This window comes from Peromyscus leucopus, chromosome 17 (genome assembly GCF_004664715.2).
Source record: "Peromyscus leucopus breed LL Stock chromosome 17, UCI_PerLeu_2.1, whole genome shotgun sequence".
Classification (NCBI taxonomy): Eukaryota; Metazoa; Chordata; class Mammalia; order Rodentia; family Cricetidae; genus Peromyscus; species Peromyscus leucopus.
In genome coordinates, this window is record NC_051077.1 from 52,190,021 (window position 1) to 52,216,601 (window position 26,581).

At 39.8% G+C, this 26,581-nt stretch overlaps 1 protein-coding gene across 2 annotated transcripts; it reads right to left on the reverse strand.

Moving 5' to 3' along the window:
• Window positions 1-289: 289 nt before the first annotated feature.
• Window positions 290-25,110, reverse strand: LOC114709576 (zinc finger protein 431-like). 2 transcript variants are annotated; one of them, XM_037211786.1, is made up of 4 exons: window positions 24,985-25,110; window positions 4,469-4,595; window positions 4,208-4,268; window positions 290-1,903 (listed from the first exon to the last, which is right to left on the reverse strand). In XM_037211786.1, exons 1-4 carry the CDS (start codon window positions 24,985-24,987, stop codon window positions 442-444), a joined length of 1,653 nt encoding a protein of 550 aa, XP_037067681.1. In that variant the 5' UTR covers window positions 24,988-25,110; the 3' UTR covers window positions 290-441. The 2 variants fall into 2 exon arrangements, with proteins under 2 accessions (XP_037067681.1, XP_028749339.1); XM_028893506.2 differs by lacking the exon at window positions 290-1,903 and having other exon boundaries at window positions 4,204-4,268.
• Between the last annotated feature and the right edge of the window lie 1,471 nt (window positions 25,111-26,581).

A 26,581-nucleotide genomic window follows, 5' to 3' on the forward strand; every position in this document is an offset into this window, starting at 1 on the left:
TCATGTAATTGGAGAGAAGTGTGATATCTAAAAGGTTTGTCTTGCTAATTTAGTCCACAGAGCTATTGTCCATGAATTTGTAGGTGCAAACAAAATAAAGAGGGACATTATAATGCTTGAACAGAATGTTGACGTGTCAGCTTTTTTTTCACCACAATATTGTTGTGTAACTAAATGTAAGTTTGTTGGCTAAAGATCTTACCAAATTCTTTATACTCATAGATTCCCCTTCAGTAGCAGTTCTTTCATGTCATCAAAGACTATTATAATATACAAAGACTTTAACAAATTGATTACACAATACAGGTTTTACTCTTGGATGAACTCATTGATGGTATCAAGAATTACAGTGAAGTACAAAGACTTTATGAAACTTATTACATTCATACATTTACTCTCCAATATGATTTTTTTCATGCCTTTGGAGATAACTGTTTACATTTATAGGATCTCTTTAGTATGTGAGCTTTTATGCATTTGGAGATGCTTCTGTTGTGAAAATGTTTTACCATATTGATTACAATCATAGGGTTTCTCTTCCACATGAATTTTTCTATGCCTGTGAAGACCACTACAACATGCAAAGGCTTTCCCACATTGATAACATTTATAGGGTTTCTCTCCAGTATGTGTTCTTCTATGTATTCGGAGATTATATTGTCTAGAAAAGGTTTTACCACACTGATTACATTCATATGGTTTCTCTCCAATATGATTTTTTTCATGATTTCGAAGAACACTATGATGTGCAAAAGCTTTACTACATTGATTACATTTATAGGGTTTCTCTCCAGTATGTGAACTTTTATGTATTTGAAGATACTTCTGTTGTGAAAAGGTTTTACCACATTGATTACATTCATAGGGTTTCACACCTGTATGAGTTCTTTCATGTATTTTAAGATTACTGTAATCTGCAAAAGCTTTACCACATTGCTTACATTCATAAGGTTTCTCTCCAGTATGAACTCTTTCATGCTTTTGTAGAGAACGATAACATGCAAAGCTTTTCCCACATTGATTACATTTATAGGGTTTCTCTCCAGTATGTGAACTTTTATGTATTTGGAGATTATTCAGTTGTGAAAAGGTTTTACCACATTGATTACATTCATAGGGTTTCACTCCGGTATGTGTTCTTTCATGTATTTTAAGATTACTGTAATATGCAAAAGCTTTACCACATTGGTTACATTCATAGGGTTTCTCCCCAGTATGAACTCTTTCATGCTTTTGAAGATAACTATGGCATGCAAAGGATTTCCCACATTGGTTACACTTGTAGGGTTTCTCTCCAGTATGTGAACTTTTATGTATTTGGAGATGCTTCTGTTGTGAAAAGGTTTTACCACATTGATTACATTCATAGGGTTTCACTCCAGTATGTGTTCTTTCATGTATTTTAAGATTACTGTAATATGCAATAGCTTTACCACATTGCTTACATTCATAGGGTTTCTCTCCAGTATGAACTCTTTCATGCCTTTGAAGAGAACGATGATATGCAAAGGCTTTCCCACATTGATTACATTTATAGGGTTTCTCTCCAGTATGTGAACCTTTATGTATTTGGAGATGACTCTGTTGTGAAAAGGTTTTACCACATTGATTACATTCATAGGGTTTCACTCCAGTATGTGTTCTTTCATGTATTTTAAGATTACTGTAATCTGCAAAAGCTTTACTACATTGCTTACATTCATGGGGTTTCTCTCCAGTATGAATTCTTTCATGCTTTTGAAGATAACTGTGGCATGCAAAGGCTTTCCCACATTGATTACATTCATAGGGTTTTTCTCCAGTGTGTGTTCTTTTATGTACTTGGAGATTACTCTGTCGTGAAAAGGTTTTCCCACATTGACTACATTCATAGGGTTTCTCTCCAGTATGACTTCTTTCATGCCTGTGAAGATAATTGGCACATGTAAATGCTTTACCACATCCATTATGCTGATAAATGTTTTTATCTGTATGACTTAATCTTACAGTTTGGTCTAAGGGTAAAGAAGAGTCAGATCTTAAGGTTTTACATTGTTTAAATTCATAGGGTTCCTAATCATTATGGGGTCTTAGATATCTGTAATGGTTAGAGCCCTTAGTACATGGGCTCACATTTATAGCATCCTTTTAATATGAGCTTTTTCATATAATTGGAGAGAACTGGAAGAATTCAGAGCTGATAACCGCACTGATTACATTTATAACATTTTTTTTTTTTTTTTTTTTTTTTGGTTTTTTCGAGACAGGGTTTCTCTGTGTAGCTTTGCGCCTTTCCTGGAACTCACTTGGTAGACCAGGCTGGCCTCGAACTCACAGAGATCCGCCTGGCTCTGCCTCCCGAGTGCTGGGATTAAAGGCGTGCGCCACCACCGCCCGGCTCATTTTTTTATATGTTGAATCACACTACATTTGCAATGTGAACCAGGACAAACAGAAGAATTTCCACACTTTTTGTAGCAGCAGGGCTTTTATCTGATGTGAGTTTGTTGATATATTTCCAATGAAGTTGGAAAAACAACTAATTATAAACTTATATCACATTCAGAAAGTCTACTCAGAGTGGGAACTACTACATATCGTCTACTTGTTCTGGGAAAGAGAAGTACATTGCTTCTTTCCATATCCTTTATGCATACATGGCATGCTTTCAGAGTGACATGTGATATAACATTAATGACAGAATACCTAATAAAAGGTTTCCACACTGCATTTACAGTTTATTTTTTTGTTCCTCAAAGACATATGGTACAGGTATTAAGGTTTTTCTACAACAATCTTCTTAACTATTATAAACTCCCCCTCTTACTAAACTTTGGTAACTCACCACAAGTATATAACATTAGCTTTACTACAGACTATTTCTGTGTTAGAAGGCTTTAGAAATGTACTTATCACCTAATCAATGGGTATGGCTTTTGTTATATCTGAGTACTATGGAACTAAATGGATTAACAGTTTTACAGCCTAGCTATCATGGGGCTATGATTCAAGTGGTGGTATCTGTTAAGGCATTGTTTCCTTGTCTTCTTTCTCAGAGGAATGCCTTGCAAAAAGAGATCAAATACCTGACACTGAGGTACATGGTATTGTGACAATTTAGTAATCATCAACATACTTAAAGCTGTGCTCATTTACACTGTTGCTTTTCCTTAAAACTTCCACAGCAAGCTACCCATGTGTCTAGTGGTGCCATTAGTGGGTGAGAGATGTCCTCCCCTCCCATCAACACCTGAGGCAGGTGGGAGAACAGGCCTTGTGCCTTGCTTGAGACGTACAATAGAGCCAACCCTGTTAGCAGAGGTTTAGGTTGAGCCAGCCCCAAGGCTGTGAGCATAGGAGAGCTGTACCCACTACTCATCTCTCTAGTGGCAGCATAGGGAGGAAAGAGATGCCTTCCCCCCCTACCCATACATACCTGACGCTGGTGGCAGAGCTGGCCCTGAGGTCATAAGAGCAGGAGAGCTGTCCCTGCCCCTCATCAGCTGCAGCACTCGGGAGAGTGGCCCCTACACCTTACCTGGGCAACCCAGTAGAGCTGGTCCTGAAGGTATAGGTGATGAAGAATGGACCCTGAGGACATGAAAACTAGAGAACTGGTCCTGGCCCTTGCTCATCACTGCAAGGGGTGAGCTAGCCAGGGAGATGGAGAGCTCACCCTGGTGATGAATACAGGGGACAGCTCTCCTGTTCTTATGACCTCAGGACCTCAGCTGGTGGGATGAGCAACCCTGCAAGTACCCAGGACCAGAGCCAGGATTATGAGCTGGTCCACCCCAATATCCACCCTATCCGTGATCTCCTAGAGCACTGGAGGAGGAGATCAGTCCTGTGGACTCAGAGCTGCAAGATCTCCAAGACAAAGAGCAGCAATGAGATGTCCAGGAAGAGTCCCACAGAGGGCCTAGCATGGGTGATACAGCAAAGCCTAGAATCAGACCAATTATTCTTTGTGATAAATGCCTACATAAAAAATGTGTGGATAAAGGGTTTACTACATGACTCACTGTGTCATACTTCAGCTTCCATGAGGAAATCTTCCCCCTTTTCCCCTTTTCTCTTAAATTTTATTTTGTTTTATTTGGGGCAGGGAAGACAGTCATGATGTGAAAGACACAAAGACTAAATAAATTCTTATTAAGTTTAAAAAAAACTTCCACTACAAATTAAAATTTTTTTTGTGGGACATTTGTATCAGCATGAAAATTACCTTCCAAGTCTTCTAGATCTTTGAAAATCTTCTTTAATATTATGGTCATCCCATTTGTAGCCTAAAATATAATACCAGAAAATGTATATTATTGAAGATCATGCAAAGTTTAAGTTACTATATTCAGTGAACCTAAGAATTATACCTGATTTATTCACCACATTCTTCACTTTTATCAATCAAAATTACAGTAGAGCATCAATAACCAAGAAACAGTTTTCTCCTTTTTTAAAAGTTGAAAGGAAAAATTCATGGTCTTACCTATAGCAGTGAGATTCTGGTAGGTCTCCAGCATCACATTTTTGTAGAGACTCTTCTGGGAAGGATCCAGCAAAGCCCACTCATCCTGAGTGAAGTTTACATGCACATCATCATAGGTCACTGAATTCTAATATATCCCATTGATGTATACAAGAGAAAGTGAGATATTGATCACAATGTAAATGTATACTTCTTTGACAATATATTTGTATAATTACAGTGCTTCTTACACTTATTCCATGACAGAGAAGTTCTAATATAATCACCAAGATGTGTTTGAATTTAGCTGAAAAGGAAGTTCAGAAATGTAATTTCCTGGCTCTTTGAATAGAATTTGCCCTTCCAAGAGAAATGACTATTAACAGACCTACAGAGAGATATAAGAAATCAACAGGACTCAGTACACATCAGAGAAATTGTATAAACAATTACTAACTACAAAGAAGATGGGCAAGAAGAGCGTATTCTCTCACGCCTTTAATCCCAGCACTCAGGAATCAGAAGTAAGTGAATTTCATTGTGTTGGAGGCCAGCCTGGTCTATGAAATGAGTTCCAGGATAGCCAAAGGTACATATATGGACCCTGCCCCCACCAAAAACAAAAAAACAAAAAAAAACAAAAACAACTAACCAAATAAACAAAAAAGAGTTCTCATTGAAGTTCCTACTTCAGTGAGATATGCATTCATTCCAGTTTTCTATTCATCTCTCAGAAACCCTAAGTGTTAACTAAGATCTTACTAAAAGAGAATACAAGTTTAACCCATTAGAGATGGACAGGGGAAAATGTAAGCATTGTAAATCCAGATTTTAAAAAAAGCACAACAAGGGACTGGAGTGATGGCTCAGAGGTTAAGAGCCCTGGCTGCTCTTCCAGAGGTCCTGAGTTCAATTCCCAGCACCCATATAGTGGCTCACAACCATCTGTAATGAAATCTTGTGCCCTCTTCTGGCCTATACACATACATGCAGGCAGAATACTGTATACATAATTAACTAATTAATCTTTAATATATATACATATTGTAAAAAAATAAAATAAAATAAAAACACAACAAAAAATAGGGCAGGAGAGATGACTTAGGAGTTAAGAGCACCTGCTGGTCTTGTAGAGAAGATGGGTTCAGTTGCCAGTACTTACACAGAGGCTCACAACTATCCATAAACCATGTTCAGAGGTTCTGAGTCCATGCTTTAAGTACTGGAAGCACCAGAAGCATATAGGCAAAATATTCATATTTATTCAAAAATTCAAAACATACAACAGAAGGCTGTAGGAATGTCACACCTCTGCAATCCAATGACTCAAGAACCTCAGACAGTACAGACTATATGCAATCAAAAGAGAAAAAGTGATATCCTCTACAAAGTTAAGAATTCAAAATGTTGGTGAAGCTCAGCATAACAGCATATGTTTGTGTACAAAAACCTACACTGCAGGTTCACCAGTCAATAATACAAAAATAAAAAACCCGGGCGTGTTCACCCACACCTTTACTATCAGCACATGAAAGGCAGAGTCAGGCAGATCTAAGTTCAAGGCTATCTTTGCCTCAAGAACTATTTTCGCCAGGCGGTGGTGGTGCATGCCTTTAATCCCAGCACTCGGGGGGCGGGCAGAGGCAGGCGGATCTCTGTGAGTTCGAGGCCAGCCTGGGCTACAGAGATCCAGGAAAGGCGCAAAGCTACACAGAGAAACCCTGTCTCGAAAAACCAAAAAAAAAAAAAAAGAACTATTTTCAGGACAGCCAGTGCTATATAGAGAAACCTTGCCTTCAAAAACAAAAAAATTACAAAATAAAGAAATACATAAAAAACAAGCAACCTAAGGACATAGCAATGAAAAGCAATTGCTTCTACTGTATCTTATATTATTCAGGGATACAGTCTATAATGGTGGTGGGTTCATGACAGCTAGAGAAGGAAGCGCATTGATCAATTTCAACAAGAAAGTAGATACAAAGGACAGGAAATGAGGTGAAGCTATAGATAGTCAAATCACATCCCCAATGAGGAACTTCCTCTAGAAAGGCTCTTCTTAGTGAAGATTCCATAAGCACCATAAAGAAAGCCACCAATGAGAGAAAAGTGTTCATATGTATCATCCTATGAGTGTTTTTTTCAATCAATTACATTCTGTCCCAGTTCACTATGCAGCTATGGTCACCCTATGAAAATGTATTTAGTCCAGGTGGCCCCCAAGAGCCTTAATTGTTACTTAGCCTCTCTGTGTCTGTGGATTGTAGTGTGATTATCTTTTACTTAATAACTAAACTAATATCCATTTTTTTGTGAGTACATATAATGCTTGTCATTCTGGGTCTGGGTTGTCTCTCTCAGGATGAATTTTTCTAGTTCTATCCATGGCCTGCAAATTTTATGATATCATTTTTTAACAGCTGAGTAATACTCCATTGTGTAAATATACCATTTTCTTTATCTATTTTTCACTTGAAGGATATCCAGGTTCTTTCCAGTTTCTGGCTATTATGAATAAAGTTGCTAAGAACAAAGTTGAGCAAGTGTACTTGTGGTAGGGTAGTGTCCTTTGGGTATATGTCCAACAGTGGCATACCTGGGTCTTGAGGTAAATGAATTCCCAGTTTTCTGAGGAACTCCCATATTAATTTCCAGTGACTTTTCAAGTTTGCAATATCACCAGCAATGTAGGAGTATTCCCCTTGCTCTACATCCTCACCAGCATGAGATGCCACTTGTGTTATTGATCGTAGCCATTCTAACAGGTGTTAAGATGGAATTTCAAAGTAGTTTTGATTTACATTTCTGTCAGGGACCTGTTGAAGGGTTCTTGGAGGGAGGAGTGAGGAATTGAGAAATAATAGGAAGAAATATAGATGTAGACAGAGAGAAAGACAGAAATGCAAGATAGCTTTGGAGGGACCTGGGTCAATACCCAGTTGCCCCAAGTTTATTCATGATGGGCCTTTTATACATCAGTAAGGGGAGAAGCAAAAGACCTCCCCCTTTTAAGGTCTAGGTATAAAGTACCAATAAGTATAGATCCTTCAAAATACCTGGTAGCCATGCCTTTGGCCAAATCATCCTATTATGGATCCCTGCTGGACAAAGCAAGCTCAGACTTTCTGACCTTGAGTAAGGCCTTACTAGGGAGCCTCTGTGGGCCCCCACACATTTCCCTGATACCTAAGGATGTTGAACATATCTTTAAGTGTTTCTCACACATTTGAGATTCCTCTGCTGAGAATAGTGTTTGTTTAGATCTGTAACCCATTTTTAATTGGATTGTTTGGTTTTTTTGATGTCTAGTTTATTGAGTTCTATTTCACCCTGAATGAGGCAACCCAGACTCAGATAGACAAACATGATATGTCCTCACTTATAAGTGGGCATTAGCTGTTAGATAAGGAATAATCATGCTACAATCCACAGACCCAGAGAGGCTAAGTAACAAGGAAGGCTCCAGGGGGTAACACATGAATCTCCCTTGAAGGAGAAATAGAATAGATTTTTGTGGACAGAATGGGTGCAGGAGGGGATGGAAATAGTAAGGATCAGGTAGGGGAGGTAAGGAAGGGGGAAGAGAGTACACAGAGAGAAAACTAGAAAAGGGGAGCATTTATGGGGCAATGTGGAAACCTAGTGCAGTGAAGACTTCCTGGAATCTATGAGGGTACCCTGTGTGAGGACTCCTAGTAACTAACTGAGGATACAGAAGCCTGAAGTGGCCATATTCTTAGCCAGGCAAGGCTCCCAGCAGTGGGACTGGGACACCAACCCAGGCAAAAAAATCTTTGACCTACACCTGTCCTGCCAGCAAGATATGCTGGCACAGTGGTGGTTCAGAGCTTGTGAGAGTTACCAACCAACGACTGGACTAACTTGAGGCCCAAGCCACTAGAGGAAGCCATGCCAAACACTGACTGGGCAGAAACTGGGAACTGAATGGCTCAGAGACCTAGGGTAGAACTAACCACAACTGCTTGAAAAAAAAAAGTCAGTGAAATGAAAGAAATATTCTGCTATACTCATCGGTTGGTGCTTAGCCCAATCAAATTAGTGAGGCTTCCCTTGGGAGCTGATGGGAGCAGACATCCATAACCAAACATTAGCTGGAACTTCCTCCCTGAGGAAGAGCGGGAGGGGTGGGACTTCGTAGGATCCAGTGGGTTCAAGGACATTAGGAGAATACAGCACTAGAGAATCAAGGAAGCAGGGCTCATAGGAGTTCTCAGAGACTGAAGCAGCACTCACAGAGACTCAATGGTCTGTACTAGGTCCTTGACAAATATGTTATGGTTGTTTACCTTCGAGTTTAGTGGGACTCCTAACTTTTAAAAATAAACGCAAGATACAGATTTTTTTAAAGAAACATTGTACGTAGTGTATGTAGCAAGAGTTTATGAGCCTCCTGAATTGGGTGTTAGGATTTGAACTCAGGACATCCCTATGAAGAACATGTGCTGAGCGACCTGCCCAGCAGGCCTTTTTATCCACCACAACAAAACCTAAACAAATAAATTAGTAAATAAATAATTCTTGGGAACATGATGCATCAATATTAAGATGCTGCACACAGTCAATTTACAGCATGAATTGAATATAATCTGAAGAAAATCCCTAACAATTTAGAACAGAAAAGCTGATTCCAAAGCTACATGCAAAGTGGAAACACTTTGAATGCTCAATGGGATAATTAAAAAATAGTACACACATTGATACAATGTTATTCTATACTTAACACAAATGTACAGTAATCAAGAATGTGTACAATATCTGTGGTGGAAGAAAGAGGATCCAGAGAAAAAGCCAAGAACAAAAGCTATATATATATATATATATATATATATATATGGAGAGAGAGAGAGAGAGAGAGAGAGAGAGAGAGAGAGAGAGAGAGAGAGAGAGAGAGAGTCAAGCTTTAATCAAAAGAACAAAGGAAACTCAGACAGGAAAACTGTGATCTTGACCATTGTTACCAAACTACATATGACTCTGTGTATAGAAATTAAATAAACACAGACTTCACAACTCTCCAAAAACTAACTCAAAAGTGACCCTTAAACTGTTTCTGGCTCTCAAGCTACTAATATTTCTTCCAGAGAGGCCCCATGCTCTAGAGCTTTCTCTGCCACCAGAGGTGATCTCCTGAAATCCTGCCATGGCTCTACAGCCCCTCATGCCCCCGGTGGTTTCAGGCAAACATAGCTCCATTGATACTCAATTACAAAATGACATCAAAAAATAATTTAAGCCGGGCGGTGGTGGCGCACGCCTTTAATCCCAGCACTCGGGAGGCAGAGGCAGCCAGATCTCTGTGAGTTCGAGGCCAGCCTGGGCTACCAAGTGAGTTCCAGGAGAGGCACAAAGCTACACAGAGAAACCCTGTCTCGAAAAACCAAAAAAAAAAAAAATAATAATAATTTAAAATCTGCTTCCTACAACATGGATCCTGGCACAAGATGCAAAATCTCCTCTATCCACCTGCCCAACACCATGCATAGCTGAGAAACCTCTGCAGTTCAGAAAATCTTTTTGTTTCCTGGAACTAAACATCACTGAATCACAACATGGTGGATGGCAGGAGCAGAATGTTAAAAGCATTCTAATCATGTATTGCTGAAGGATGATTTCCTCATCACTTCCTTTCTACCACTTTCAAAACTATCTGTAACATTTATAAGACAAACCTGAATGTGGATTGCAACACTCAGAACTATTTTTAGAAACCAGGCCTTCAGTTTTCCAATCTCTCTTCCCACTGCACACCAAACACAATGTCTGTGTGTATACACTGGACAGTGATATTATGAGCATTATAGCCTCCCATAGCCAGGGTGGTAGAGCCTCCATTCCTAGGGAATCAACACTCAGGAAAGCTCAGAGGCCAAGGACCACTGACCAGGTCACCCCATAGACCAAAAGAACCACAGTCTAATTCAAGGTCCATCCCAGTCTAAGTAGCTCTGACATTTCAGTAGACCTGCTCTTCCTGGTCTGGGAACAGTGACCCCTATGTTCACCATGGCATACATTGTGGTCTCCCTCACAGATCTCTACAGCAGAACTAGAAAAGAATCCTGCAAGGAACCTGTAAGCTACCCCCACTGGTGCTTCTGATTGTTAAGCCTTCCAGAATCGCTCATGAGCTAGGGCCACTCAGCTAGGCCTCAGGACATTAGCAGCTCCTCTATTGGGTGAGCAGAGACTAAATGACTAAACTAAATTCCTCAGACAGAACAGGCGTTCCCAGCTCTGCCCTTCCACACTAGGGACAGACAGGTCCCTAGGCTGGGACATTTGTATTTTAGTAGAAATTCTTCCAGTCTCCCAGAACACTTTATGTTATTCTGTTATTTCTGTTATTCTGTTATTCTTCCTGTGAGTGAACATTCCATTACACACTCAATGTCCAGGGCAGCCAACCCATTGCTTCACAGATGGAAAGTCCTGCAGACAAGCACAGGCCACATTCAAACAGTAACTGTTGTGACTGTGTCACTTTTGTTAAAGAAAAACAGTCCATGAACTATAAAGCAATGAGGGGTCATGATAAGTCTTGGAGGCAGCAAAGAGACTGTGAAGATGATGTAGTTATAATCTCAAAAAATTATTTTCAAAAGTTGAAACAGTCTTTATGGTCATGTGCTCCAGAGACCAGGGATGTGTATGAGAACACACCAAGGATTATGCATAACTTTCTCTCAGGCTGAGCATCTTAAACCAGGAAAATAACAGTCTTCTTAAGCAGGACCACACACACCATTTTACCCAGATCTTCTATTTTGGTTGAACTAGTTTAACTACTGTAATTTGGATTCACAATAAGTTTAGTCCTTTATCCAGATTGATTGCTCTGGTCTGTGACCCCAAGAAATGATCACTCAGGACATTCACCAATCATCTAAAATTGATTACCTGACTCCACACTGCTAATGTCAACTACTGTCACAACAGGAAAGCTCTCACCCTCCTTCCTGCCCATCCCTTTCTGCAGTCAGTACACCAGCTTCAAAGTTGGTCAGTCTTACATAAGTCCCTCTTCATTGTAAGTCCCCATAAAAGCAAGAGAAATTGGAGGATGCTCATTAGCTGGTCTATTTTTTTCTTCTCACTTGCCAGTCAGAGCCCAGCCTGAAAAGAGTTGCAGGACTGCCTTTCCAGCACTGGGCAGCAGAGGCAGGATTAGGTGTTCAAAGAAATTCTCACTCACATACTATGAGGCAAGACTAGACTAGAGAAGGCATTTCTCTAAACAGAAAAAAAAAAATAAATCAATAGCACTTGAGAAAAAAGGAATGGAAATTCTTATGACCAAGAAACACTGGAAAAGAAAGAGAACTACAGACCAATCTCCCTCACGAACATTGATGCAAAAATACTCAACAAAATATTGGCAAACCGAATCCAAGAATACATCAAAACAATCATCCATCACGACCAAGTAGGATTCATCCCAGGGATGCAAGGATGGGTCAATATACGAAAATCAGTCAATGTAATACACCATATAAACAAACTGAAAGAAACACTGGAAAACAGAAACGAATAGAAATTAGAGCATTAATATATAAGGAAAATGATATTTTAAAAGGGATACCAGCTGGGCTGTGGTGGTGCACGCCTTTAATCCCAGCACTGGGGAGGCAGAGTCAGGAGGATCTCTGTGAGTTCAATCAAGGCCAGCCTGGGCTATCAAGTGAGTTCCAGGAAAGGTTCAAAGCTACACAGGGAAACCCTGTCTCGAAAAACCAAAAAAAAAAAAAAAAAAAGAAAAAGAAAAGAAAAAAAGGGATACCAATAATTGAGTTTTAAAAATGATAAAAAAAATTATTTTTAAGATTAAAAAAAAAATCTTAGCTATATTGACTTTGAAAAAATGTAGGCCCTTCCCTAATAGAGGAAATGCCATTAATAAGAAAATAATTGATCTTGCCCATATGCACATGTAGGCCACTGAAATCTGTAACCTGACACACACAGTTATAGTCAATGGCCTATTTCTCAACCCTCTGAGTTGACATAACTGTGCCAAGGAGAACTGAACATATCTGCATGGGAGAGTTGCCTAATTGGAAATTCAATAGTCATTGGCTCAAGCTAACCTTTCCAATTTGTACATCCACTTCTGTTGGATAAAGCTTTTGTACACTGGTTTAATAAAATGCTGATTGGCCAGTAGCCAGGCAGGAAGTATAGGTGGGATAAACAGACAGGACAATTCTGGGAAGAGGAAGGCTGAGTCAGGAGATGCTAGTCTGCTGTCCAGGGAGCAGCATGTAATGGCACACAGGTAAAGCTACGGAAAATGTGGCAACATACAGGTTAACAGAAATCGGCTGAGTTTAGGTGCAAGAGCTAGTCAGTAGTAAGCCTGAGCTAAAGGCCAAGCAGTTTTAATTAATATAAGCCTCTGTGTGTTTACTTGGGTCTGAGCGGCTGTGGACTGGGCAGGACACAGAAGAATTTTCAGCTACAAATGGCACCCACATGTGGCGGCAAGAATTTCCACCCAAAACCTGAAGAAGTTTTAAAAAAGGGTTCTAAAATAGAGCCAAGAGCAGCTTCCTAGTTACGTCTCTCAGGAAAGCTGGGATACAAAGGCGCCATGGCATGTGGACTTGAGCTATAGGATGGCAGGTTCATGGCACATGGGCTTGACCTACAGCATGGCGGATTCCCGCTGCAGTACACAGAGGTGTCTCCAAGACACACATTACGCTGCATGGTGGATTTAGCCTTTGCTAGTACAGGGGGGAAAAAGATTTCTGGGCTACATGCTACTTTGATAGAAGCATAGACCCACTGCCTCCCAGTCAGCAAACAGCATGGCTCCCAAAGCAGGAGGTGAACTAGCTCTGCCAGGCTAAAAAGCTGAAATGGGCAGAGTCAGTAGCCAAGGTTGCTGTTTCAGTCCCCAAAATGCAGTTTAGCAATTTAAAATCTCTCCTGGTCAGAGAAGGATTACAGGTTCACAATAGGGCAGATTCAGATGGAATAAGACTTTAGTTTACAATGTATGTAAAAATGTACATAGGCTTGGAAGAGGAAAGAAAAGGAATATAGACAGTTATATAAAGAAATAGAAAATTTTAAAAAAATAAAGTCTTTAAAGATAAAGTAAAAGTAATATAAAAAAATAAGCCACATAAAGATGGAAATCATACAGAGAGTCTGGGTTATATTGTCTTTGGGATTTTTAACTGCAGAAAGACATTTGAATGTAAAAGCTGCTGTGTTAAATCAATATGTATATTTTAAATGTGTCTAAGGATATATTGCTTTGGAAAAGAGGTTCTGCTTTTGTTTCCACAAAGATGAGAACCTGTGGATTGCGTCCAGGCTAATATAGTTTGACCAGCCAAGACCCCCTGAAAGGTCTCTGATGACACCATGGCCCAGATGATCCAACATCCAAAAACAGCTTCAAGGCAACTGGCTCAGAGAATACAGCATCACAGTCCAGTCAGGTCAAGTCCAGTCAGGATTTACTTGACCGTAATTCTTAATTTTCTCAGGATCCCCATAAGAATACAGCACCCTTTATCAGCAGGAAGTAGCCTAGAAAACCATGCCCACATTCCCAAAAAATGGATTATAGATGTTTGTCTTTGCTTAGATTATTGGTTGCAAATTGTTATTGGTCATAGTCAATCTCTTTCTAAAAGAAGAAAGGGGGATATGATATTGAAATGTAGGATATAGATATGATAGAATGAAAGGGTAGATTATTGAATCTACTTATAAAGAGCAACTTATTTTAAATTGCTATAGATTTTAGTTTAATACAAATTTAAAGTTAATTTGTTATACTTTATATATATATTTCTACTCTTGTTTAAGGTATTATATTTATGTAACTCATTTAAATTGTAATGGGTAATTAAGAAATACAGTTTAATAGTTAATCATCTATGATAAACTTATAGTCACATTAGTTATGTTTTCTAGGTATTCATAGATATATTTCAGACAGATAGGTAATCTTCAAACTCTTCAAAGACCTACAGAATATGACATTTAAAATGTTTTTAAAACTTAGACTTTCTGGACAGTGAGACATGTCTACTCCTGGCAGCATCAATTTCCTTCAAAGAGAAAGATGGACATCAAAGACACTTCATATGGAGTTTATCTTCTTCTTGGCAAAAATAGCCATTTGGCCAAGAAACATTTTGTTATACTTTATATATATTTCTACTCTTGTTTAAGGTATTGTGTTTATGTAACTCATTTCAATTGTAATGGATAATTAAGAAATACAGGTTAACAGTTAATCATCTATGATAATCAATCTTATAGTCATGTTAGTTTAGTTTTCTAGGTATAAATAGATATATTTCAGATAACTAGATAATCTTCAAACACTTCAAAGACCTACAGAATATGACATTTAAAATGTTTTAAAAACTTAGACTTTCTGGACAGTGAGACATGTCTATTCCTGGCAGCACCAATTTACTTCAAAGAGAAAGAGGGGCGTCAAAGACACTCCATACATATGGAGTGTATCTTCTCTTTGCAAAAATAGCCATTTTGGCAAAAAACTGTTCTTGCCTGGACTGCTTGACAAAAATGTTGTATCGACTAGACATTCAGGAGCCATAGGAAGCTGACCACTGAACTTTGCAAGATGAGATGGTCCTTCAGGTTCCTGCTTCACAGAAGAAACTGCCAGACATTTTACAGGACACAGGAAAAAGAGACTGAGAGATTCTAGGCCTATATGGCTGAAGATGGATGCCCCAAAGTTACAGAGGAACTTTAGGTGACTGTCCAGGTGGCCAGCTGTCTCTGTCATTCTAGACTTTTGGAAGTTGCTTACAATGCAATTTCTGTTTACTTAGGTAACATTACACCCTTCTGAGGTCTTTAATGTAGTTGAAGACTAGATAGTTAAAACTTTCCTTAGTTATGATAAAAGATAAGTTAGATATGAAATCTTAAACTCACAAATACAGGATAAATAGAATATTTTCTTTCAATCTGCCAAATATAAATAGACAAGATATTGTAACTGTAATTCTTGCTTGATAACTGTTTTGTTAGATATAATTTTACTATGTTAAAGTTAAAACTTTCCTTTTTAATTAAACAGAAAAGGGGAAATGCTGTGGGATAATGCTTTTGTACACTGGTTTAATAAAATGCTGATTGACCAATAGCCAGGCAGGAAGTATAGGTGGGATAAACAGATAAGAAGAATTCTGGGAAGAGGAAGGCTGAGTCAGGAGACACCAGCCTGCCCTCCAGCGAACAGCATGTAATGGCATAGAGGTAAAGCCACAGAACACGTGGTGACATATAGTTTAACAGAAATGGGCTGAGTTTAAGTGTAAGAGCTAGTCAGTGGTAGGCCTGAGCTAATGGCTGAGCAGTTTTAATATAAGCCTCTGTGTGTTTACTTGGGTCTGCGTGCTGTGGACCGCACAGGACATGGAAAAACTTTCAGCTACAACCTATAACATAGTCTGTCTTCATTCACAAAGCATGAATTAATACATGCTGGAAAATTACAAAATCACTTTCCTGCCACAATCAGGTCCTTTTCCATATTAGTGACCCCAGCAGCTCATTTCCTAACATTTCCTCCTATGGTGTACACAATAAACTATTCCCCATATTCTGGTCTGAAGGCAGAAACCATATTCTACATACAAATCCTTTTTCTGTGAGTGCAAAGAACAGTTGACTACATGACTCAAGTGGGCAATTTGAAAAATCTGAGGAGGTACAGTCCTTTTTTTAAGAATTTAAGAGTTGTAATATAGAGGAGAGCAAGTTATTGCCAGAGAACAAAAGACTGGGATCATGGACACTGGAGTCAACATAAGAAAGCTTACTCATAAACAATTTTCTAAAAGGCTCGAAGTACAGCTGTTCTAGAATTAATATGCCTTCCCAGGGAGAAATAACTCTATACACTTAAGAGATTAATAAAGAAACATTTCTTTAATGACAGCATGCATTCACCTCTGGCTAATGATCCAAGAAGAGCTAGCCTAGAACATATTTTGCATTCCACATCCACTGTCATTTTTAAAGTGTTTTTTTTTTTTTTTTTTTTTTTTTTTTTTAGGTTCAGGCTCTAGGTTACACTTTGAATAATTTAAATAGGAATAGGAGACTACAGGTCTAGCCACTTAGGCAGACAGGAGATTTCTATAGCAAAGATATTCCCAGAATTGTTTCTTAAGTATATCAGTGACCAGAATCATCAGGTCATTCTTTTGTGACAGGGTCCTGAAGTGGAGGTCCCAGAACATCAGAAAGACAGTAAAAGTAGAAGGTAGAAGAGATTAAAGCTGGGTTGGGAAGGTCTTGCACAAGCTATGTCTCATGCCAAGTAAGCCTCTTAAGAAGAATAGCATTGGGAGGACGGAGGACAGGGGAATCTGTGGCTGATATGTAAAATTAAATTAATTATAAAATAAAAATATTTAAAAAAGAAGAATAGCATCATATATACTACTTCCAGGGGGTAAATGGAACAAAATGGAAGAGATCTATGAAGTCAGCAGAAACTATCATACCATGGGGCAAACTCAGGAAGAGGCTAATCAAACAATGCTTCACAATAGTAATATAGGGTATCTCAAGAACATTACTAAACCCACAGTGGCCTTGGACTAAGGAAAGGAAAAAAAGCTTCCTTTTTCAATATTCTTTATATATGTTGGCTGGCAACAAAAAAATTATGGCACATATTAAAAGTGGATCTTATCACCTCAAAAGATTCCCACTTCAAAAGCTGCAAAACTTCAATTAAGAAAAAAAATCCCTCACAAGTGTATCCAGTTCTTCAGGTTCAGTTAATTCCAGAGAAATCAGTTTGACTTCCAAGAATAGTCACCACAGAAGCACAGACAGAAGAACTGGGAAATATTCCTTACCTGCAGGAGGCAAGAAGAGCACAGGAGTCATTTCCAAAGCAATGCTTTTCCTAAACAAGGGAAGCATGGGGATTTTACATAGGGTGTCTGGACATGTTACTGTAGAGTTCTGCCTATTACTAAGCATGTTCAGTTAATAAGTCCACTTCTGAATGTGGTCACAATGATAAGCAGATACACTGAGAGGCATTCTTACCTCAAAGTCATGCAGGAACACATATAAATTATAAAAATGATGGAAAGAAATGCCTCTGGCATGTTCATCTTGTACCACATGGTCTTAGCTGAAAATCAAGTAAATGACACTGTGAAAGTGATTGCTTTGGACCCTATACTACATGTCAATAATGGTGTTTGATCAAAAGATAGACGTATCAGTGCTATGATTCTCAAAAAAACAAAGGACAGGGAACACAAATATAGAAAACATCAAGGAAAAGTCATCTATCAGCATTGTGGTTGCCCCTCATATTTGGATAGCTCTGCTGAGCTGTTGTCAGAACAAGGCTGCTTTTGACTCTGAGCAGGCTGGCTCACAGGAGGCCACAGCAGCTTCCATGCAGGACCAAAAGTTCATTTTAACTATAGATCTTGCTGCTGTCTGTCAGGGCTGTGACATCACTGTAGAGAATTCCATTCTTTTCTTTAAAAAAAAAAAAAAAAAAACCTTTATTTTAATTTTAGTTATATGGGTATTTTGCCTGTATACATCTTTGCACATTACCTACAGAAGCCAGGAGGTGGCAGGAGATGCCTGGATCTGGAATTACAGCAAATGGTTCACTACCATGTGTGTTCTAGGAATGGAATCTGATTCCTCTATAACAACACCTAGTGCTCTTAATAGCTGAGTGATCTCTCTAGCTCTTTTTCAAACTTCATTTCTATACTTTTTTTGTTGTTTCGAGATAGGGTTTCTCTGTTAACTTTTTGGAGCCTATCCTGGAACTTGCTCTGTAGACCAGGCTGGCCTCAAATTCACAGAGATCTTCCTGCCTCTGCAACCTGAGTGCTGGGATTAAAGAGGTGTGCCACCACCACCCAGCTATTTCTATACATTTATAATAAAAAGGCATTATAACACTTTCCCCCTTTGTTTTTCTCAATCCATTCCTTCTTATATACTTCCCTTTCAACTTCTTCCTTGTTAAGTATGTATGAATACATATGCTGAAATACATGAATACAAACTTCTGAGTAGGGCTGAAGAGATGGCTCAGAAGTTAAGAGCACTGGCTGCTCTTCCAGAGGTCCTGAGTTCAATTCCCAGCACCCACATGGTGACTCATAGCCATCCATGAGATCTGGTGCCTTCTTCTGGCATGCAAGGATACATGGAGGCAGAATGTTGTATACATAATAAATAAATAAACCTTAAAAAAATTTCTGAGTCCATTTTTGTTGGTTGTATGTGTGTGGTTTTAGGGCCGACCACATTCTATTCAATACTCAATTAAGGAGCTCATCCTTGCCTGAGGCTAATTCTATCATATGGAAAATTCCACTTTTTTATGAGCAACAGGTGTTTGACCCACCAACTGGGCTGTTTTTGATAGGAAACATTATTAAGAGCAGAAAACTTGGGGTAGAAAATACCTTAGCAGTTATAAGCACTAAAGATTTTTCTAGAGCACCCAAATTACATATGGAAGCTCACTACTATCTGTAACTCCAGTTCCAGGGGTTCAGCCACCATTTCCTGGCCACCTTGGCAACCATGCATGCATGGGGTATAAAGACACAAGTAAAAGAAAATACCCATACACAAAAAATAACAACTAAAACTGAATTTGTAAAATGAACAAACAAATAAAAAATAACAAGACAACTTGCACTATAAAACTTCTTTTTCAAGCTGTTTGTGGTAGTATAGGCGGGACAAAGAGAGAGGAAAATTGAGGAAGCGGGGAGGAAAGGGAGACCGCCAGGACAAGGAAGATGTAAAGTACAGGTAAGTCATGAGCCACGTGGCAAAGTAAAGATTAAATAGAAATGGGCTGAATATAAGAATAGGAGCTAGACAATGATAGGCCTGAGCTAATGGCCAAGCAGTTCAAATAATGTAACCATCTGTGTGTTTATTTTATAAGTGGGCTCCGGGACTGGCGGGAGCTGGAGAGAAATTCCCCAACAACAAATGGCGCCAAAGGGCTCGAGTTTCCACCTTAAACCTGAGAATATTTAATAACCAATTCTAAACAGAGCCAAAACCAGGTTCCTGCTTCATGTCTTAAAAATTTAGACTTTCTGGACAGTGAGACATGTCTGTAGTTTATCTTCACCTTGACAAAAATAGCCATTTGCACAAGAAACTGTTCCTGCCTGGACTGCTTGATCAACTGGACATACAAGACCCATAGAAAGGTAACCACTGAACTTTGCTTGACAAAATGGTCCTTCAGGTTCCTGATTTGCATGGGAAACTGCAAGACATTCTACAGGACACAGAAAAAAGTAAATGAGAGACTCTAGGCATGAGGGCTAAAAACCGATGTCCCAACTTTACAAGAAAACTTTAAATGACTGTCCAGGCTGTCAGCTGTCTCTGTCTACCCTGCAAGATTCCCAAAAGTTGCTTATATCCTTCTCCCATTTCTCAGGTAGTATTATATCCTTCTGAGGTCTTTGATGTGGTTAAAGACTAGATACTTAAAATTTTCCTTAGTTATGATAAAAGATAAGTTAGATATAAAACCTTAAACTCACAAATATAAGATAGATATCTTCTTTAATATTGTAACTGTAATTCTTACTCAATAATTATTTTGTTATATGTAATTTTACTATGTTAAAGTTAAAACCTTCCTTTTTGAAAAAAAAAAGGGGGGGGAGTGCTGTGGATATCGCTCTATATAAAGCACTGATTGGCCAGTGACCAGACAGGAAGTACAGCCGGGACAAGGAAAGAAGAAAATTGAAGGAGGAAGAAAAGGGAGACCACCTGGAGCCGCCACCAGGACAAGGAAGATGTAAAGTACAGATAAGCCACGAGCCACATGGCAAAGTAAAGATTAATAGAAATGGGCTGAATACAAGAGTAAGAACTAGACAATGATAGGCCTGAGCTAATGGCCAAACAGTTTAAATAATGTAAGCGTCTGTGTGTTTATTTTATAAGTGGGCTCCGGGACTGGCAGGAGCTGGAGAAAAATTCTCCAACAACATGGTAGTGCATTCTTTAATACCAGTACTCCAGACACAACAGCAGGAAGATCACTGTGAGTTTTAAAGCATGTGCTACATAGTCAACACACACACACACACACACACACACACACACACACACACACACACAGGAATAGAACAAAACCAAGTAACATACAGGAAAATGAGCATTGAAGAATTGAGACAATATAATACCTCTTAAAATCATCTCAGGTGTCTGCAACTGGTGCCCACACACTCATTTTCAAAAAATAAATATTGCCAAACATGCTAGCACATGCCATTAATATCAGCAATGGGAGCAAAAATAGGCTGCTATTCATAAATTTGAGACCATGCTGGTTGACATAGCCACTTCCAAAGTAAGACCCATCTCATAAAGACCTAAAAATGTTTAAAAGGTATATATAATTTTGATTTGTTTTCTTTGTTTAAGGCTAGGTCTAGTTTGGAATCTTAGTTGACCTTTGTTCCCTAAGTATAATATAATTCGAGTGTTTAATAAATACTGAGATGATAGATAGATAGATAGATAGATAGATAGATAGATAGATAGTCCAAACTTTGGACCATCTTTTATAGAAGACAGAGTTTTTAAGTAATTTGATATTGGTCTGGTTAGAAATAAAGGACTGTTCTTAACACGGTTGCTTCTTCATAGAAGTCTAAACATGTGAATCTTGGGATCACTCATATGTTCAAAGGCTTGGGACAGATGCTAACTGCTCTAGAGCTAAAGTTAGAACAAACTCCTCCCTGGTTTCAATAATTGGAAGGGGTGACTTTTCTGTATTCTGATTTTCCATAGAAAACTTCTGTATAGTTACTACTCTATTGCTGTGATGAAATACACCATGTCCAAGGCAATGTATAAAATAAAGCATTTAATTGGGCTTAAAAGTGGCACTGGGTTTGAGTCTATAAAGGCCCAGTAAACACAAGGCAGAAAGAAAAGCTTAGAGTTCACATCTGAACCTCAAGCAGGAGGTAGAATGCATACTGGGCATAGTTAGAGGCTTTTGAAGTCTCAAAGCCCAACCCTGTGACACACCTCCTTTGGAAAAGCCATAGCTCTATTCCTTCCCAAACCATTCCACATATTGGGGAACAATATTAGAACATATGAGTCTATGGGTGTCATACTCATTTAACTACCTCATACTTCTTCAACTCTTAGATAGCAACAACTACTTTTTATCAGACCACATTCTACTATATCCTTAAATGATACCATTACATTTCCAGCATGAACATTCCTATTCCAGTGGAAAGAATCAGAGCATAACACAGATGAACAGACCAAAATCCAGCAGGGCAAATATCAAATCTTATAGCACCTTGTCCAGCATCTTGAGATCATGATGAAATTGCCTGGACTCCAAAGGGTTTAGTTATTCCCACTCCTTCAGCTCTGTCAGCTGCAGCACACATAGCCTCTCTTTTAGGCCAGTTCACTAGAATACCTGCACCTTTCTCATAGGATGCCCCCATGGTCCTGCTAGTTCCAATCTCCTGTATATAGTAGTCTACTTCATCCTACTGAAAGCAGAATAGAGGGGCTGGGCAGATTGCACAGTGGTTAAGAGCACTGGGTGTTCTTCCTGCAGTCCCAGATTCCGTTCCTAGCACTCACATGACAGCTCACAACTGTCTGTAAGAACAATTCCATGGGAACCAAAAAGATAAATAGTTGGGTATAAGCTGGTACCTGGCACTGACTTGGCTGACTATATGAGGTTTGTCTATGTGTCCTGACACTTAGATTCAAAAATTAGTGACACAAAAATATACTTCTGTCCTACAGTAGAACATGAGAGTTGTTTGAATTATTTTCCTCTTTGCAGCAACAAAATAACTAACAATATGTGATATGAGGGAGGAAAGGTATATTGTAGCTTGTAGTTCCAAGGAGAAATACTCCAATAGGGAACGAAAGATTTGGGAACAGTACTGGGAGTCCAAGGTCAGGAATCAGAGAGCAAATAGAAATTTCCATTGGGTATAAAACTTGAGTACTCCACAGTAATCCATTTCTCAAAGGAGGCTGTATTTCCTAACGGTTGCAAAACTGCAAAGTATCACTGCTAGCTTGAGATCCAGGGTTCAAACTCATGAAGTGTGGAGGATGTTATAGGGTAAAATGGTCAGCTAAGACACTGAGGCAGAGAATCCCAGCCAGTTCCACACCAGTCTACTGCCTACTGATTCCACTTTTTACCTGACACCTTACCGAATTTTAGGAGATGAAAGAGGAGTACAAGAGGAGACCCAGTAGACAGGAGAGCTGAAGGAGATGGGAAAGGACAAAAGGAAACAGGAGAGCACCTGAGTGGCCCCAGGGCACTGGAGCTGCTGGCAGGTCTCTGAGTCCCAGAATCAGCACCCTGGAGACGCTACTGTCTAGGCCATCTAGTCATGATCTCTTGGAGATGGCGTACTGGGTGGTGCCTGATAAACTGCTCCTGTTCCCAGCCTTGTAATTACTGTTTGTGCTTCAAACCAGCTTGACTTGCCTTCAGTCAAGTGACAAGGACACTGGGATATGGGCAAGGAAGAGGCAAAATGATGTTAGCCTCACCCAATCAGCAGCCCATTATAGTCTCCTCCCCATCCCTGACCCCAACACATCGTGAGTTCTTGCCACTGCAGAAATGTGAGCTTTGAAGACAACTGGGACTCACACCTCACAATACTTAGATCTTGGGGTTCCCAGGCCTCATGGAAGAAGAAGACACCTTGAAGCCCAGAAGGTGGGGTTGTCCAGCAGCCCACAGGCTTGCTCTAGAGTCTAGGAGAAGTCACCGAGGGACATTTGTCTGAGCCCCATCACACAGTCTCACCTATTCCTGCAGATCTTCCTCCATACCCCATTGCATACTCAGTCTTTGAATGAAATTAAAACCCTTAAATTCATTCCTCTGCCTACTAAGTTCTGTGATCACAGGGTTGTAACACCATACTTGGCTTGGGTGCTATCTTATTCAACTTTACTGTCACTGCATGAACATGTGGACACTCAAAAAAATACAATTTTAAAATGAATAAAAAGAAGCTTTATAGCCTGGCAGTGGTGGTAGACACCTTTGATCTCAGCCCTCGGGAGGAAGAGTCAGGCAGATCTCTGTGAGTTCAAGGCCAGCCTGGTCCACAGAGTGAGATCCAGAAGAGGCACCAAAACTACACAGAGAAACCCTGTCTTGAAAAACAAAACAAAACCAAAAAATGAAGATGCAGCCTTACAGAAAGTTGCCATGGTGAAAGAAGCTTTATAGAAAGTAACTACGGTGGCAGGTTATGGTGATTGATCACACTGTATCCACAGCCAGGAACCTAACAGTGATAAATCTTGGTCCTTATTACATAATCCAGTACCAACACCACAGAATGGAATGATACTATCACTTCTGGTAGATGAGTCTTCTCATCTCAACGAATTTAGCAAGCTAATCTCTCATAGCACACCCCAGGGAATAACATGATCTAGATGAGCCCTCAAAGTGTGCCTGAACGAGTGTCTCTTAGCTGATAATAGAGCTTGTCAAGTTGACAATATTAACCATTACACAAAGTTAATAAAACTTGCTGTGTAGACTGCCTACACAGAGACAACATTCCTTTTTTAGTGACATCTCAAACAGCAATAAGCCAAGTTTTAGGAACTGTAAAGCCAGTTGCAACAGTGCATGACAATAATCCAATGACTTTAAGGCAAAATAGGAAGCACACAGGAGAAGCCCTGAAAGACTATGGGCATCTGATAGCAAATTAGAGACCCTGTCTCAAACATTGTTATAGGAATGTAGATTTATAGCTGGTTAATGCTGGGGAACAAACATACACATCTTAACCATACTAATCTAATAGGCATGGTTAGCATCTTTGGTGTATTTGGAAGGCAGCCCTTCCTTACCTAAATTCTACTTTATATGACTTAATGTCTCCTAAGAATTGGTAAATCCTTGTCCCATCAATTCTACTCTTCTACATTACAGTTTAGCAATGGAGTGTGACTCTACACAGGAGATACCATTTACAAGCTCCATAAAATTAACTTCAGACAGCTCACAAACCTAAATGTTAACAGTGCAGAATTTGAGAGCTCCTAGAGACTCTCCTAGTTTGGCAAATCTGCCTTTCATAGAGACAATACAAGCACTACATTTCACAGTGATGTCAACAACAGGCTGTTTTTAAGCACAGTCCCACTCCCAATGTTCTGCACTCAGGCCGCGGAGTGAAGTTATTCAGAGGCTGCCACTCGGGCCTAGGGAGTCACAAGGACCAGGCAGACCAGGCAGGACCAGGCAGAACCATGCCGAACTCTGCGTCTGGCCGCTGGCTCACACCCAGCTTCGGGGTAGGACCAAGCACACTGGCTCCCTGGCTCAGCGGCTTCTCCTCCCAGTCTGGGGACAACGACCGATCGCACACTATGGCTGGTCCCTCCTCCCCGTCTGGGGACAGCAGCCCCTCGCTCACCATGGTGGGGCTGTCAGACTTGCCCTCGCTCTCCCCACAACTCCCCGCAGCGCAGCCACTGCGGAACACTTGCGCCAACTTCCTACTTCCTCGGCAGAGGGGCTGAGCCAAAAGTCTGGAAACGGGAAGAACCCGCCCACTTGACTGGCAGGTCTACGGGGCATCCTGATTGGCTAGTGAGGCCGAATGACAGGAGTAGTTCCCTTGGAGACTGGGTGAGCTGGAGGACACAGCACAGTGGTTCCCAGCCATAGCTTCCACCCAAAGCACAGACCTATCTCATATTGGCTAGAGATTTGTGCCAAATTAAACAACAAGTTTCTTGTTAATTGCGGCTTTCAGTTTTAAAAGGAAGTATACAAATTCAGAAGGAGGCTAGTCAGACAATGCTGCACAAGAAGAGCACGGGGTATCTCAAGAACATTATAAACAAAGTTCACAGTGGCCCTGTGATAACCACAGCCCCATGTGCAGAAAGAGCAGCATCTGAAGCCAACCCTCCCCAAAAGCCCTGGCCACAGACCTTTACCAGCTCTCCCAAGCATATTCCTGGTTTTAGAGAAGGAGTTCTATTTCTTTTTCTAAACATCACGGCCTTAGAGAAACCTCCCAAGGCCTAGGCAGGTTGCCAAATTCAGAGAAGCCTAGCTTCTTATAGAAGTTCTGCACTTTCAATTTGACATTTAGGTGTAAGATCCATTCGGAAGACGGGCGGTGGTTGTACATGCCTTTAATCCCAGCACTCAGGAGGCAGAGAAAGGCAAATCTCTGTGAATTCAAGGCCAGCCTGGTCTACAGAGTAAATTCCAGCACAGGCTCCAAAGCTACACAGAAAAACCTTGCCTCAAAAAACAAAACAAAAAGATCCATTTGGAGTTAATTTTGTGGAGGTTATAAATGGCATCTCATGTACTGAGTAGCACTCCACTACTAAGCTGTAATACAGAAGAGTGGAATTGGTGATATAAAGGATTTACCAATGCTTAGGAGATAGTAAGTACACAAAGAATTTAGCTAAGGTGGGGGGGGGTGTGCCTCTTAAATACCTCAAAGATAAGTAGTATGTTAACCAGGCCTGTTAGGGATTAGGATGCTAGGATGTAAATGTTTGTTCACCTTTTATGTATATTGTTATTGGGCACATGTCTATGGCAAAAACTGCTAATGGGATTCTCAACCATGGAAAGGATAGAGCGACCCTCTGTGTAAAGGTCTCTCTATAGTAAGTGGGAGCATGATAGTTTTAAGAGGGATTTCTTCATTGTGTTGTACTGGATGCTGTAACATCAATTTATCAATTTGATAATGTTTTGTTAGTTATTTGCTGTTTCTTTGTATTGTCTACTTGCACCCATTAAAAACCAAAAGCATGGTTATAGTAGTGATGCCATGTATTCTATGTAGACTGTCTTGTGTTTTCTCGAAGGTTTAGTTTAACAGATTATACATAAGAAATATTAATTTATTACATTATCTTATACACAGCTTCTATTCAGCTTTCTTTTATTTAACTGTTGTTGCTCAGCACTATCTTAAGACAAACAACTGGCACCTTCCTATGATCAGCTGTGCCTGCTTACAAAGGATGGCCACCACC

Coding starts and splice junctions, on each gene's coding strand:
- LOC114709576 (XM_037211786.1), bottom strand. Junction 4,269..4,468: donor CCAGAATCTCACTGCTATAG/GTAAGACCATGA, acceptor ATTATATTTTAG/GCTACAAATGGGATGACCAT. Junction 1,904..4,207: donor AGATCTAGAAGACTTGGAAG/GTAATTTTCATG, acceptor TTATCTTCACAG/GCATGAAAGAAGTCATACTG.